This window comes from Gymnoscopelus braueri (assembly GCF_963280865.1).
Source record: "Gymnoscopelus braueri genome assembly, chromosome: 9".
In the NCBI taxonomy this organism is placed as follows: Eukaryota; Metazoa; Chordata; class Actinopteri; order Myctophiformes; family Myctophidae; genus Gymnoscopelus; species Gymnoscopelus braueri.
In genome coordinates, this window is record NC_137610.1 from 55,217,946 (window position 1) to 55,234,520 (window position 16,575).

General features: G+C 43.0%; 3 protein-coding genes across 3 annotated transcripts in view; all 3 read right to left on the reverse strand.

The window, feature by feature from the left end:
- Window positions 1-8,213: 8,213 nt before the first annotated feature.
- Window positions 8,214-9,356, reverse strand: LOC308092386 (DNA-directed RNA polymerase III subunit RPC4-like; the record flags this gene model as incomplete). The annotated part of the gene is made up of 1 exon (XM_080438247.1): window positions 8,214-9,356. One exon carries the CDS (start codon window positions 9,354-9,356, stop codon window positions 8,214-8,216), a length of 1,143 nt encoding a protein of 380 aa, XP_080294373.1.
- Window positions 9,357-13,539: 4,183 nt separating this feature from the next.
- Window positions 13,540-16,575, reverse strand: part of LOC308092388 (mixed lineage kinase domain-like protein) — a gene marked incomplete at its 5' end in the record, with an annotated part of 98,566 nt that continues 95,530 nt past the window's right edge. Inside the window, one exon of the mRNA XM_080438249.1 lies at window positions 13,540-14,476. The remainder of the gene's footprint in view (window positions 14,477-16,575) is intronic.
- LOC308092387 (uncharacterized protein) overlaps window positions 13,540-16,575 on the reverse strand; it is a 31,893-nt gene continuing 28,857 nt past the window's right edge. The window contains exons 19-23 of the mRNA XM_080438248.1: window positions 16,124-16,208; window positions 15,756-15,898; window positions 15,531-15,580; window positions 15,262-15,408; window positions 13,540-14,499 (exon numbers count right to left, since the gene is read on the reverse strand). Coding sequence (XP_080294374.1) covers window positions 14,450-14,499; window positions 15,262-15,408; window positions 15,531-15,580; window positions 15,756-15,898; window positions 16,124-16,208 — 475 coding nt within the window. The 3' untranslated portion in view covers window positions 13,540-14,449. The remainder of the gene's footprint in view (window positions 14,500-15,261; window positions 15,409-15,530; window positions 15,581-15,755; window positions 15,899-16,123; window positions 16,209-16,575) is intronic.

Below are 16,575 nucleotides of genomic sequence, written 5' to 3' on the forward strand. Positions count from 1 at the left end.
GGCAAGCAAATGTTTATAACTTCCGAGTTCTAACAATGGCACTGATGTCCTGCAGTTAGAGTAACGGTTATATTTGTGTGATTTCTACGGCATTGTATGAGCCTCAGACACAAGGAAAGCAGGCCAGCTTGGCAGACTCAACATGGTGCTTGTTTGTTGTTATTAGCAGAGAGCCCATTGAGCCCATTAATAGAGGAAATGCCACTGCCTGTTGGTCTTATGATGGCTGGAAGTGGCTGATTTAGCGCTTCCATCTCCCCCTCGCTCGGTCTTCCTGTTCTATTGTTCTCTTTGAATCATCCTCACAATAACATGTCAACCTATTCAACATTATCCCTTTTCATTCCTGCTCACGGTACAGTATGTGGCATAAACAAACAGGCTTGTGTGATAAATATAATACAATATATCTGACAGCAGGGAGATTAACAGGGAAATGTGCAATCATTGTGTCAGTGCCTTCTGCACTATACTGGCTACATGTAGAATGAAGCACAAGTCTATCATAGTCTATCATAGTCTAAAAAAATCCTTAAAGGTGGTATAAGTTTTGTTTTGTGACTTTAAAAAAAACTTTAAAAAAAAGTTAAACCTCTATATTGTGATAGTAATCATTGCTGTATAGAGTGTCTCTCCAGCTCTTTATAAGTAGATCATTTTCAGTTGGGTCGCCAATATCAGTTCCAATTTTGTCTGCTCGTGTATTTGTGTCATCACTTCCAATTTCACTTGTTTATCCTGTATCCTGTATGGATTCTCTCTCCTGATTGGATCAAATTGGTACACTTATTCTAACAAAAATCACTTACAGCACCTTACTTAAAACATGAGTCCCCTGAGGATATTAACAACCTCCGCACGGATGTCGTTAGAGCTAGTAGCATATTTTTATCTCTTGTTTACGGAAGGGAGGTCTGCTGAGCATGCTTTTTTCATGTACCCACATGGACATGTTTATTGTTATTCTAAATTCCCCAACCGGCAGCATACTGTATAATGTTTGAGTGGGCTCACGTCACACCACATCCATACATGATGGTTTCCTAGAAACTATGCGTATGGTTCCTGGAAAGCTGAACTTCTTTGAATGAAACGTTGAACTGCTTCCAATGACATACAGCTGCTGGAAGCGGACATGCCTGCTTCTAATGAGTTGTAGTGGCAGTGGTCTCTCTCTGGGTCGTCCTCAGACGAGCCCTCCATCGTCGCCTCCAGTCATCCCGGTTCTCCATACATCTGGCCAGCTCACCTGCATCTTTCTTGAGTTTGTCCACGTATGTTAGTGCGCCACAGCCTCGTGACCGATGCCCGTGTATTGGTTCCCTCAGCACCAATTTGCTGCATGGCTGTCAGTTCTTGATGTCTTTGGCAGTGTCCTGCTTGTCTCATCCTCCTGGCTGCTATTTTCTCGCTCACCTGTGGCATTCCCTCATACAGATTATTGTTGGTAACAGGTTCACTCTTGCTGAAATTGAGTACTGCACACAACATTCTGGTGTAGCACCCGTCTAGAGACTTCTGCAGGGTTGGTTTCAGCGTCCAGCATTCGCTGCCATACAGGAGAACAGACTCTACCGTTGCATAGAAGAAGTTGAGTTTGATTTGTCGTTGGAGGTTGGAGTTCCATACACTGGCCATGCCGTTCAGGGCCCTCCATGCAAGTGCCTTCCTCACTTTCAGATCTTGCTTGGTTGAGTTGAACCATAAGTCCAGGTATTTGATTCCTCGACTTCCTTCAGAGCTGTGCCTCCTGTTGTTGTTAGAGGTGGATGTTCCGATAGGATGTTATCGGTTTTCTTGGCATTTAGCCGAAGACCAAACTTGGCACACTCTGACTCCACTCTGTTCAGGAGCTCCTGTGCTTGTTCTACATGGATGGAGAGCAGGCTGATGTCGTCCACATAGTCCAGGTCTGTCAGGACTACTGTGAGGTGTCGTCTTGGGGGAACGTAATTAAGTACATTTACTCAAGAACTGTACTGTAAGTACAGTTCTGAGGTTGTTTATACTTAATAATGCATTGTAGCTCAGAGGGAAATATTGTACTTTTTACTCCATCACATTTATTTGATAGGTTTACAGTAGTGACTAGTTACTTTGCAGATTTAGATTATTAATACAAAACATGCTTTAACTACTTAAGCCCTATTTTGGCTATTCGACAATATAGCACATAGTGTGAGCTTGTTACAGGAGTAGAGAGTGGCAAAGAGAGTTGGTGTAGATGGAATAAAGCGGTCCAAGTGCAGAGCCAACTCAGGTCCAGTGTACGTGTAGATCTGTTATGTTTGAAGACTTTGACACATTTTGAAAAGTTTGAAAAGGAAAAAAGAATATCTGAAATGTTCTGTAGAATGAATACTTCTCCTTTGGTACTGTAAAAGTAGTTTATACAGTATGTGGATATAGGAGTTATTGATATACTTTTTTTCAAAGAGTGAAAAGGTTTCATTAATCTTAAAAGGCCACTTTGATGGGTGCGTGCGTGCATGCGTGTGTGTGCATGTGTGTGGTGATGACAGAGCCAGTGGATGCAGTAGAATGTAGATTGAGTTCCACTGGGCGCAGGTCACCTCAAAGCAGTGGTAGGAAGGAGACAAAGAGTCATTTTATTTTATATTTACATTTATTGTATAAATGGCCATTTGTACACTCTGAGTTAAATTAGGATTTTGAGGCATTTTACAGTGTAAATGTGGGGTACCAAAGATTAAAAAAACTCAATGGTATCTGTCAGGGACCGAGTTGGTCGGAAGGGAAGACACAGGGAAAAGGTGGTTGTTGTTTTTTTTTTTTTTTTTTCAAATAAATGACTTAAGGAATAACAAAAATAAGTGTGCTCATAATAAAGCAAATCAACTTAAATAACTAAACAAAAACTGAACTGAACAACGCAACTGAACTCTAAACTAAACCAGAATGACACATGAGGTGGACCTATATACAGCATATATGTAGGGACGGGTCAGACCACTGTTAACACAAAGGGGGAAAAGACAAAGACTACCATTTAAACACCCTCTAATAATCTCTGCCCCTCCCATGGTGCAGAGAGACTGTGGTGCAGTCCAATTGTCCACATTGGCTGCAGATCTGGAGCAGCTGATCCCCATTCCTTTGGCCAGCCCATCATCTCCATTTCTGTCAGCAGCTTCCCACAGAACTGGTAACTCAAAGAAAACTCAGTCAACTCAAATGCTAATGAATAACTCACAGATAAAAGTACAAAACAATAAACGCTGTTATTTCAACTGGTTTCAACTGAAAATAAACATTAAATAAATGAATAAACCAAAAGGAAATCACCATACAATATAGACTATTAACAGACAACGTCACACTGATAAGAACCAGTATGCGTGCACCCAGTATGCGCACAATGAAACCCATTCTGTCAGGTCTCGCTAGGACGCGCCTCACTAGCCAACACACAGGAGAGGGTCGGGGTGTGCTGAAACCGGCGCACCCCAAAACAACAGGTTGAGAATTGATTGCGTGAAACAATCACCTGTGCATCCAGTCTCAATGTTGGTAAACAAATAATTGGTCTATAGGCTGTCTCAATGTGTGGCTGCTGAGTCAGCCATCACACAGGTATCAAAGGTGAATAATATAGACAGCTTTGTCTACAGTTCTCAGTTTAAAGGTATTAAAGGGTCTACACCATGAATTTCATTTTTTTTTTGGTTTTTAGTATTTTTTGGGCTCCCCAGTGTCTCTTGTACCCCAAAAAATATTTTTTTTTAACATTCAGTCATTCATTCTCATTTCAGAGATTTTCAGAATGGGCGTGTCTGAACAGGCCATTACCCCAAAAAATATATATTTTTTAACATTCAGTCATTCATTCTCATTTCAGAGATTTTCAGAATGGGCGTGTCTGAACAGGCCATTTCAGAATGTGCAATGCAAGTGATGTCACTTGCATTGCCATTGCATTGATGCTGGCCAGACAGAATTGCTCAGTAGCCCCCCCCTGCCCAAGAGGACGTTTTGGTATTGCAGCTGAAAGTGCTGTATAAGCCAGAGACAATTGACTTGGGATGAGTATATCTGAGTGATGATTTAGGCGCAAACATTTTGAAAAAGGTTTGAGGGACATACACCATATGATATTAAATATCAATTTTTTTTTAAATTCATGGTGTAGATCCTTTAAGCAGAGTAAACAAGACCTCTAGTAGGTATCTAGGTAAATATAATCTATTTACCTAGATACCAGTGGAATGGGAGTTGTGGAGTAACGCCAAATTGTCAAACTGAGGGTCCTTGAAATGAAGAAGTGACGTACAGCATTACGCAGGATCCTCAAACCTTCCCATGTTAAGTGAGGTCAACCTAAACGAGGACAGTGACCTCTGTGCTGTAGCTTATTGTCTGCAGCAACTCGGCTCCCTGCGGCCGTGCATCACGTCATCCCAGGACACCACACGCAGGATGTGGCATTGGCTTTAAACAAATAAAACCAGACAGACAAAGTGTGGCCTGGGGGCCAATCCTGGCATCGAGGCCTGTGACTTCCTTCCTAAATGTATTATTTGTGAGCCGTCAGTATAGCACGAGAAGTCGTTAATAAACAGAAAATACATGTTCAGGTGGGTTGCCAATTTCAGCCAATCGGGAGTCAATTGAAAGAACCCATTCATCAGCTTCAATTTGATAGCGTTCCAGTTCCAATTGTGTCTGCTTTTTTGCATCACCTCCAATGTCACTTGTTTATCCTGTATCCTGTATGAGTTCTCAAGAATCAAGAAGGTTTTTTCCCCCACTCATACAGGTACAAGAAACTAAATGCTATTTTGCGAGGTCCACAAAGAACTCTGCTACAACAATGACAATAGTAATAATACAAACTAGAAAAAGTGCTCCTCGGAGCACAGGTCTCCGCCAGCTCAGGTACGTTATTGTGACCTCCTGGTGGCGCTATAATGTGAAAAGGGTGCCATTTATTCTTAGGCTTTCACGGCAATCGGACACTGCATTCATGATTTGAGGCATTTTGTTCCAAAAATGTGTTTTGCTAAATTAGACCTGCTGGTGGCGCTACAATGTGAAAAGGGTGGCATTTCTTCCTCGGCTTAGTAGGGTGCGTGTGAAATTTCATGGAAATCGCAAGCTGCGTGCATAATTTGAGGCATTTCGTTCAAAACGGACCAATCCTACAAACTTTGGAAGCCAACCTTCGGACAGATCCGTGTTGATCACATGACTATAGAGATACTGTGTACCGATTTGCATGACGTTTGGATAAAATCTGTAGGAGTACTATCAAAACATGGGTTTTGCACAAATCGGCCTCCTGGTGGCGCTATAACATGCCCATGTGACAAATTTGAGGCAGAGGTTCTGAATTGGCATCCAGGGAGTGTGTGTGCACAGTTTCGCAGCGACCGGGCCAACGGTGCCGGAGATTAGCTGGTCGCGGACGGACGGGACACACAGGGTGCAAAACATACTCTCTCGCCATGCCTTTTGGCCTGGCGGAGACAATTATTAACTAAGATAAGAGAGTTCCCTCCCCTGATTGGATCAAATTCCTGACCTGAAAATGTCTTTTCTGTTTATTAAAGAGCTGGAGGGACAGTTACTGTTATTGAACAAACACTTCTAGACACTATAGCAATGATTACTATGGGGATATAGAGCTATTTAACACTTCTTTTTTTTTAAATCACTTACTGCACCTTTAACTGAACAGGGCTGTCATAGAGAATACAGGGCAAAACAGAAGACATGAAACTTCCCTGATTCGTGCAAAGATTAAATCAGTGTTTTACTCCAGAGACACACAGAACTTACAGGCCGTCCTGTGTGAAAACAGTGGAGTTTGACCACAGCTCAGCAGACAGAAGGGGTTGCGTCATGGCCATTAGTAAGTGCTTTTCAGTGCAATATTCCCTGGCGAAATCCTCTGGACATCCCCAGCTTAACCCTGGATGCTGGGCAGATGGGAACGGAACCTGGTGCCTGTCAGCGCTCATAAATATCACCATCACACACAGTCACACATCAACACCGACGCCACACTGCTTTCAGGGAGTCAATTGAAACAAGATGGGGGTCTAATAACTGACTGCTCCAATGCAGTTGTGGGAAAAGTGCTTAGAGTTTGGACCTAAGTAAAAGTAGCAATACCAGAGTGTAAAAATAACTTTGTTACAAGTAATGAAAGTCCTGCATACTGTCCAAGAACTAAAAGTACTCATTATGCAGAATTTCAGAATCATATATCATGATATTGGACTAATATAACCGATCATTAACACCCTATTTTATAATTTGGCTATTCCAAAAATTGCCGATCTACAAGCTCACAATGCGTTGCAATGCGATGAATCATGAGCTGGTAGATCGGCTATTTTTTTAACACTATAGAGGTTCGGCCTGCTACGCGGCCCTCACACCTGCAGTCGCACCGCCGATCTGACCGATATGCCCATATATGGAGATCTCTGTGTCTGTCATTCCTTGTCCCTTTTATGCCCATATATGGAGATCCCTGATGTCATCGGTATATGCCCATATATGGGCATGTGACGGGGTTATGTCTGAGTCATAGTGACGGCTTTGATTGATTGATGTACTTTTATTTAGTAAGACATGAGAATCACAGTACATGGAAGTACAAATTCACAATACAAGGTCTACTATACTGGAAGACTCATTAAGCACTGAGCTTGTTTAAGATGAGAACCCCATACACACAAATCATGATGACATATAAGAGACAGACAGATATACACACTACTATACAGAATGTCATACAATCAGCTTTCAGGTTACTGGTATGAAGAGAGAAAAAAAATATATATACAAAAGAGGAAAATGAAAGAGGGGGGAGGGGGAAGGGGGGGGTAGGTTAAGACTTAGACAGGGGCCATTTTTTAATTGCAGCCTCCTGAAGGTGTATCTTTAGGGCAGTTTTGAAAGTGAGTAGGGTTTTACACTCCTTTACTCCTTTTGGTAGGGCATTCCACATTTTTGATGAATAGCATGAGAACGAGTTAATTCCCTTAGTTGAGCCAAATCTGGGTTGAACATGATTTGTGGAGCTGCCTCTGGTGTTATGATCATGGACTTCATTAACATTTTGGAAGTATTTTGACAAATACAGGGGGATCCCAATGTTGTGGTGTATCTTGAAGACCAGGCCCATAGCAAGTTGCTGTACTCTGTCCTCAACCCTAAGCCATCCAATCCTAGCGAAATGAGCAGGGGTTAGATGGGTTCTGTGATTGAGGCCAAGAAGTAGCCTTACTAGTTTGTTTTTGAATGTTTGGAGCCTTGTTTTTAAGGCCTTGGAGGTGTTGTGATACCATGAAGTGCATGCATAATCATAATAACCTTGTATGAGGGCCCCTGCATGAATCTTCAGAGTATTCTTACTGACTAGACGATCAATCCTCCACAAATAGCGTGTTGTTTGGTTGACATTTTTGATCACTTTTTCTGCGTTTTTGTTACCAGAGAGGTTTGCCTCCAAGATGGAGCCCATGTAGGTAATTTCATCCTTTCTTTTGATGACATCATCACCCACTTTGATCGTGAAACTCTCTGCCTTGCTAAGGTTAGGACTGGACCCAAAGAGGATGGATTCAGTTTTACCCAGGTGTAATGAAAGTTTGTTGTCAGAGAGCCAGATGCAGATCTTGTTGAGTTCAGAGCTGAGAGTTTTCTCAACCTGCAGCCTGTCCCTGTCCGAGACTAGCAGGGCCGAGTCATCTGCGAACAGGAACAGCTTGCAGTCGCAGGCTAGCCTCTAATTTGGTTGTTTGAGTCATACTGTAGGTCTGCCGGCCCTCCCATTAGCCAATTTTAATTTAGAATTTAAAAGATCTTTGATTAATAATTTATAATCAAAATCTGCAAAGTAACTTCCTTACACTAATTTTGTCTTATGGACCTTTTACATTTAACGTTAGCGGATTGTCCCGTGACATGTGTGACATGTGACGTCATGTGGCTTTCGGCTTTCAGTATTAACAGGTGTGAATTGTTCCATTTTGGGACACATTGTTTGTCTTGGATCGCATCACAGATGTGACACGCCCATTTATGAAACCACATTTTCAGTCCCGAAGTGCCCTGAGAATCTCTCTCTCTCTCTCTCTCTCTCTCTCTCTCTCTGTGCAGAAGTGCAATCCACAATTGTGATGGTTAGGACCTTGGGGTTTCTGTGGCATTTTACTGTGATAGAATCCATTGGAACATCATCATGTTCTGTTCTCCAGGAGAGCCTCAAAGTCTGGCGAGCAAACCAGTTTCTGTTTGATGTGTCCCAACACCGTCATGTCCCCTGTTCCCCCGTCCGTACCAATTGACACCAGGTCCTGAAGAAAAGCACATGGAGTGCCCAAAGCCACGTCAAGCGTGATGTCTCCCAGAATGAGCTGAACGCGGCCAGACTTCCGCACCACCATCTTTCCCACCAGACCCTCCCTCAGGTCACGCAGGGTGCAGTTATTCTCCTCTGCTTGCTTTCCCTGAGACTCTGTTTTCACAAGCAAAGACTGGCCGCCATGCGTCCGCGCCTCTGTCCTTACCGGACTGGACTCTTTGGCTCGGGGCAGGCCAGGCAGGGAGTCAGGGAGCTGCATGAAGAGCAGCTCCTCCCCTGGGCTGAGACTCCATCTGTGCAGGAGGTCAGGCAGAATGTCAGGCTCAGGGAGAGAGGGGGGCTGGGACCAACTGTCCGCCGGCTCCTTCTTAATCGGGAGGGCACCATCTTCAGGCGGCTCCTGTTTCACTCTAATCACAGGTCCCGGCCCTCCTTCATCTTCCTCGACCTTTTCGACTTTAAGAAGAGCGTCAGCGTATTCCTCCTTGAATCCCCACCCTGACACAGCGAGGGGGAGCTGGACAGGACAGTTTCTCTCTTCACTCCTCAAAGAAGGATCATCTAAAATGTTGACTCGCTCCAGATTGCGTCGGAGGATCTCCTCTGTTTCCTCCTCGGCCTCCCTCTTGATTTTGACGATGGGCGAGGGTCCCACGCTTTCATGGGCACCTCTCCTCTTCACCGTCACCTCCAAAGGACGCTCTTCAAAGATAGAGTGGGACTGGATGAGCTCTGGTCGACCCCTGCCCCCCCTTCCTCCATCCCTCCTCTCTCTCCTTGGTCCGCCTTCAGCTTTTGGTTCTCCTCCTTTGTCTCCTTTGGTCTTTCGTCCGACAAGGTTGGGGGTAAAGGTATCCTTCCTCGCCCCTCCCAAGGTGAGGTCTCTGGCGCGCATGGTGGGGAGGCGTCCAGGAGACAGGGCAGCTGGCAGTCTGTGTCCCATCAGCACCCCCCTGCCCCTGCCTCTTGCTGTGGATGCATACTGACCACTGGAGTCACTAGAGCCTGATCCAGCCATCTTCAACGTATTTCCTCAGATCAATCAGACACATGGAAATAATCTCCAAAGTGGTTGGAACATTCATTAGCTATGTTAATAAAATATCACTGATCACTATCTGCAATCTGTGATACTGGATGCCGGCACTTCTGTCATCACTTATATACGTCATCCGTGCCCAAATTTGGACAATCCAAGCTCCCATTGACCTCCATCTATCCATGACTCAGACATAACCATGACGTCATATGACATCAGACTCAAACATATCATATAAGGATCCATGTCAATTTGGGTACAACTAACTTAGAACTCTGGTCGTTATGGTTACTGCTGTGAGTCGGTCAGATAGGCGTTGTCCAGAACCACCGATCTGACCGATACGCCCATATGCAGGCATTGTCCAGAGCCACAGATCTGATCGGTAGACCCATACAGTCATGTGCATATATGGGACTGACTTCAAACTCGGTGCTCTTATCGGCAAGGACTCGAGGGAGTGCGGTGCCCGCCATCGAGTCGTTCGGGATAGGCGGTTGTCCAGAACTGCCGATCCAACCGATATGGCAAGCCCATATATGGGCACCTGTACCAGGAGCTATTACTGAGAGTTGACACTCATTTGGAAATGTGTCACACCTTTGGGGAATCAGTAATAACCTATACCCATATATGGGCATACACTGATGACATCAGGGATCTCCATATATGGGCATAAAAGGGACACAGGTAGACAGATACAGCGGGTACTCTGACATGGCCCCCGTAACGCCCATACAGTACATGGGCATATCGGTGGGATCGGTTGGTGTGATGGATAGTAGAACCTCTAGTTATAAAAAGGTGTTTTTTAAAAAGAAAATAGTTAAAACATTAGTGAAAACTAAATAAGAAAAAGAGGTTGCGCATCAACAATGGGTTCTCAGTGGAGTGCTAGACCCAAACTCAGTATACATATAAAAAAAGGAATTAAAAAAAATCCAAAAAGGTAGCACATCCAAAAAAATTCAATTAAATGGAGGACAAATTACTCACATTTCCACTTTTTTTATTGGCACACCAATAAATTGAACGCTATTAGTGAAAACTAATCAGTGGGGCACTAACGTTAGCCTACTGGCAGTGTGCAAAATAAATCTAGTGCGAGATTAGCTCTGGACAGACAGACAGAAAGACAGACAGACAGACAGACAGACAGACAGACAGACAGACAGACAGACAGACAGACAGACAGACAGACAGACAGACAGACAGACAGACAGACAGACAGACAGACAGACAGAAAGAACATGATTGAAATGTATGGATTAATTTCTTTATTTTTGGAACACAGTTCATATATTCCGTGATATAAAAACAAGACCAGGAGACCTGGTTCTGCCAGACCCAGACTTCACATGACGTGTCAGCCTGTGTCTATGCCCATGTATGGATGAAAGGGGGACAGACTTTTATGGCTGGGGCCTAAGGACAAAGTGACCAAAACCAGTTTTTTGCCCATGTATGGAGAAAACAGGTACAAAACATGCCCATGTATGGACGAAAGGGGGACAGACTTTTATGGCTGGGGCCTAAGGACAAAGTGACCATGCCCTGATGCCCATGTATGGAGAAAACAGGTACAAAGCCTCATGTAAGCCAGACCCCCTGGGTCCGGCAAAAAGGTCCGGGTATGATGTCAGTAGCCTACTATGATGCTCAGGGATCTCCATATATGACCATAGAAGGGACACAGACACACATACATCGAGATGGCGAAGCACATTGGCTGACGGCCGGGGATCTCCGTGTATGGGAAAGTGTTTTGACCAATCAGCGTGAGGGTTCTGGGATCGCCATATGGAGAAGAGTTTCAACCAGCTAGGGTCTCAGCGTTCTTCAGACCATGGACCCCTTAGCTGAGACAAACATGAAGCAAGGACTCCCACTACATATTGGATAAAATTGCAGATTCAACTCTACCCTCTACATCTCTTCAGCCAAAATAGATCATCTACAAGCTCACATCTGCTATTTTTGGTGAATAGGGAAGATTAGCGATGCCAGGGTTCAAGTGGTTAATGCAAAAAAAGAAAAATGTGCCGCTGTAGTAACTCCAAGGACCCCCCAGGGGTCCTGGACCCCCTATTGAAGACCCCTTTTTTAAACCAATCAGCTTGGGAGAGTTTGGGGACCTCCGTATGGGCAATTAATAGTCCAGATACATGACCCTTGTTTTTGACCCCATGAACATCTCAACGGCCTCTTGGAAGCAGCATGCTCCCAGATGGCAGTGAAGGGACAATTGACCTTGCAGGCGTATAGCATGTTATGTAGACAGATGCCAGGTCACTGTTGACCTGGTATCCTATAGTGTGTACAGTGTTTAATGTACAGGTTGATGATATAGGTTCTTGGTTTACTTATGCATTAGTTTACTATTAGATTACAATGATTAGTTGTATTAGTTTGTGTATTTATTATTAGATCACTATTTCTATGCATTTGATGTATGATTAAATACCTAAAAAGAAAAACTTATCATAAAGCATAAAAAGTAATCAACAAACTAACTGGTCAAACATTGGCCAAATTGTCAAATAATATAAGAAAGAGGAGAATATTGTGAAAATGGCCGATCTACAAGCTCACAATGCCTCGCAACGCGACACGTTGAGAGTTTGTAGATCTGGTCCCCAGTTCAAATATGATTATTTTGGGGGGGTCACAGCCTGAAAAAGGTTGAGAACCGCTTGTCCGTACAACACTTTGGTCAATGACACTTGTTTTTAAACGTGTTCTACAAATAAATGTCCATTTTGGGGCATAATTATTCCACACATTATACATAATAGGAATTTAAGGAATGATACGACTGTATCTGTGTGTGTGTGTGTGTGTGTGTGTGTGTGTGTGTGTGTGTGTGTGTGTGTGTGTGTGTTATAAGGACAGCCAGGGTACACTTTTGCTAGGTCTTCAATGCGATGGTGACACCTGGTGGTTAAACAGGAACAACACAATGTTGGTTTATGACAATAAATGCACTCATGTAAAGCATTTTAATCCGATCGGTGGTCATTTTCTCATAGAGTCGTACTGTATCAGAATGCAATACACCTCCCAACCGAGAGGGTCACGTAGTTGAAAGCGTACACGAAAATACGGAGAAAATGGCCACCGATTGGATTAAAATGCTTTTTATTGAACAATTATTGCAGTTGATTTGCCTCGTTTAAAGGAGTACATCACCCATGAAATAACTTTTTTCTTTCTTATCAATCACACACCCCATGAAGCCTTGAATTCATGGAGTTTTTTCGTTTTTGTCACATTCCTAAGGCAATACTTTGATGACCGGCATAGTCTCCGGTAGGAGTCTCCTACTGAGTCTCCTACTGACCGATGACCCGGGCATCAAATGATTGGCTCAGGAATGCAACAAAAACAAAACTTCGGCGTGTAATTGATAGAAAATACGTTTTATTTTTTGGGTGAACTCCTTTAATGTTTATTTTTTCCTAAAACAAACGTGTATACATTGTATCATTGGGACCCCCTCGAAATGCTACATCTCCAGGGGTTATTATTCGTAATAAAGCATTTCAATCATCATCATGTTCTCAATCTCATCTTCTACCCTGCTGTGTGTTCACCCCGCCCTCTAGTGGATTCAAATTGCCATTGTAATAGTAATGTAGTCAATAGAATGGGGAGTTTGGATCATTCTTTGCACTAAGAATTGCTGTGTAGCATATTTGTAGCAATTACAGCTGAACCTGCTTTGATGTACACAGTGGTTCAATGTGTCACATGTACTTACTGTACCTACATACTAATAATAATAATTCATGAACAGCTTAAACTGCTTAGGCCACAGTTGAGATTTAAAGCTAGTTTCAGTATCCCTCTTCCAATGTAATAAAATGTGTATCACTTTTACTCTTTGTATTACTTTTGTGCGTGCGTGCGTGCGTGCGTGCGTGCCAGTGTGTGTCTTTGTGTTCAGAATTGTTCATCAGAACTGAAGCCATTCAGTTGCATCTGCTTTGATCTACAAAGAGGCAACACACTATCAGGCTTATGTGGAGATGGACCCCTCACAACCTGCAGTTAGTTTTCTTAAAGTTTTCATCATAATTGCCTGTCAAAGCATATAGGACCCTGGATGACAAAAATCCTTGTTTATAATGGTAAAGTCAGAGAGCACTCACAACTCACGTGGTCATATTGCACTATTGTTTAATAACCAGGTTCATTTACACAATGATATCAACAACAGATATACAGCGAAGAGTCATGTTATACAGTACCTCCCAAACACACTGATACGACTACTTCTCATCCTTAAGCCCATGACCCACATCATTCCAACACACTTTGCTAGTTTGGGAGGCAGACCAGAGGCAGCTCCTCTGATCACGTCCAACCCAGATTTGGCACTAACAAGGGTTTGAATTCGTTCTCCTGCTATGCCACCAAAATGTGGAATGCCAAAAGTGGTGAAGGAGTGTAAAACCCAACTCTCCTTCAAAACTGCCCTAAAAGAGTACCTACAAGTGGCTGCAATTGTAAACTGGCCCCTGTAAAAGTCCAAACCTAAATATCACTGGGATTGGTATTTAAGACAGTCAAACTCAATACCCTCATACCTGTCTAACTACTTCTCCAAAGTGAGTGACACACCCACAGCCACAACACTAGAGGGAGCGACCATGATATGATCTGGTACCACACAAAGTTACAATGTGGAACGCCCTGAGACCATCCAATAAAGGATGTGAAACACTGGTTTCTTTCAAAACTGGCCTGAGAATTCTTAGATTTCTGACTAATAAAGTATTCAATCAATCAATCAATCAATCAATAATCATGTCCTGAACATAATCAACCCCTGCTCGTTGTTCTCCATAAAAATCAAATTATTAAATTGATGGTCAGCCACATCTAAACATCTAATTTGATGGGCCGTGTCCATGGAGAGAAAAGGCTTTATCTGCCACGTGTACAAAAAGGCAGGAATTGTAAACTTACACTAACATTAAGACTTTTAGGTCCTGAACTGTAACACATGGTACAATATACATCCATGCATAAACACCATGCTGTTCCTTCTTCTGAGAACACCTGCTGGCTTACTCCTCCTCCAACTGCTCCTTCACCTGGCGTAGCTTGTCCACCAGCACTGTAGAATAGAGATAAATATAATTTATTTTGTGGGATGTTTACGACTACACCAAAAGGCATCAGTTGAAATGACCAAAGGGGTACAGCAACAGTGACCAATGAGGTTAGGGTTAGAGGAACACAAGAACGCTCGCCCCAAAACACGCTCGCCCCGGGTCAAATCCGGTGACCTCGGAACGGTCACCATCAGGTATTCCTAAACAAAACCTCAGAAAAACTATGCCTAAACCTAACCTTATTCCTAAACGTAATCTCAGTAAAACAAATACAAGAAAATAGGGGCGAGTGTGTTTTGGAGGTGAGTGTTCCGGTTACCGGAGAGATAAAACCGGTGTTATTGATGTGAAACAATAAAATAAACTGTAATTCAATGCATTTTGACACAGTTTGCATTTCCGGTTTGGAGTGAGTAGACAAACCGGGAATAGACTCTTCACCCCATTGGAATAGTTTGCCCAGTCTACTCTAAATGGTAAATGCACTGAATTTATAGAGCGCTTTACAATGTATTTCACATTCACCCATTCACACATTGATAGCAGAGGAAACCATGCAAGACACCAACCTGCTCATTGGGAGCAGTTAGGGGTTCAGTGTCTTGCTCAAGGACACTTCGACACGTAACCAGGAGGAGCCAGGGATCAAACTCGGAACCTTCGGATTCCAAGACGGCTCCAGAGCCACTGCCACCCCACTACTATACACTGTCTTCCCTGGGATAACACTGAACCTGGGTCCAAAAGAAGCTAAACACAATTACCTCCAGCTGTTGGCCTTAGGAGAGCGTCATACCCAAGACAGGCATTGATCAGTTGTCCCAGCTTTTTAGGACAGTCCTCAGGAAGTGGTTCTAGCACTCGCTTCTCCTCACACACTCTCTTATGAATGTGTTGAACTGTGGTACAATCTGTTATGAGAGACATGTGTTATAATACATACAACGTAAAGAAAGTGCGCAATACATACAACGTAAAGAAAGTGTGCAAGAAAGGTACAGTCTGCGTTAAACACTGTTTTCAGGACACACACCGTCAAAGGGTTTCTTGCGGGTTGCGATTTCCCACAGGACCATTCCGAGACTGTGAAAATAAAATAAAAATACAGTGTGGTTTGGTTCATTAATTCATTTCAGTTATTGGCTCTAGGTCCAATTAGAATTAATTGGTTATGCTCTGAACTTTATTGTATTTATGCATTTTATTTGTTTGTATGTTTTATACTGTGTTCTTATTCTTATTACTGTAGAGGACTGACCTGTAAATCTCACATATCTTGCAGTATGGATGGTTGACATCCTCCAGCTGTTCAGGTGATCGGTAGCGCAGGGAGCTCTTCTTTGGGCCCTCAGGGCTCCTTCTCAAGGACGTCTCTGTTTGTGCCAGCTCCAAAGCACCCAGCTAGTGACAAGACAACCGATGAATGATAATACAATATAATAATTATATTATATTAAAGCACAACAGCAACCAAAGGGCGTGAAGAGACTTGACAAAGGGTCAATTAGTAAAAATAATAAGATAAAATGAAAGATCATATACATGCAGTGAGTTGTGAACAAAATGAATCAAGGCAAATTAATAATTTCATATCAACTTAATATGAAATATTTAACTCTGTCATACCTTAACTCTGTAGCCTTCATCTACCATGAACTTGTCGCTGGTGATGCTCCCATGGACTTTGGATTTTTGTTCTGACTGATGTAATCTAAGAGGAAACAAAAGTTGTCAGTGTGTAACTTATCAGAATCAACTTGTAAGAGATTTTAAAGGTGTGGCTTAACCCTGCCTGGACACTAGGAATGGGGATTTATTTTTTCTTCTTTTTTTTCTTTATCAATTTCAATCCCCTTATCGATCCAATTCCTTATCAATCCCATATTATAAACATTTTCAGATGGGGGTCCTTGACATGAAAAAGTTTGAGAACTACTGATGCATTTGTAGAGTGGGCCTCAGGTCTAAATGGGTTAAATGAGAGACATGGCGTCACGAGGCACCACAACCTTTTGAATCAAAAGTTTGAATGTACCAGTGGTGTGTTCTACCGTGTTACGCTGTATACATAGTATGCT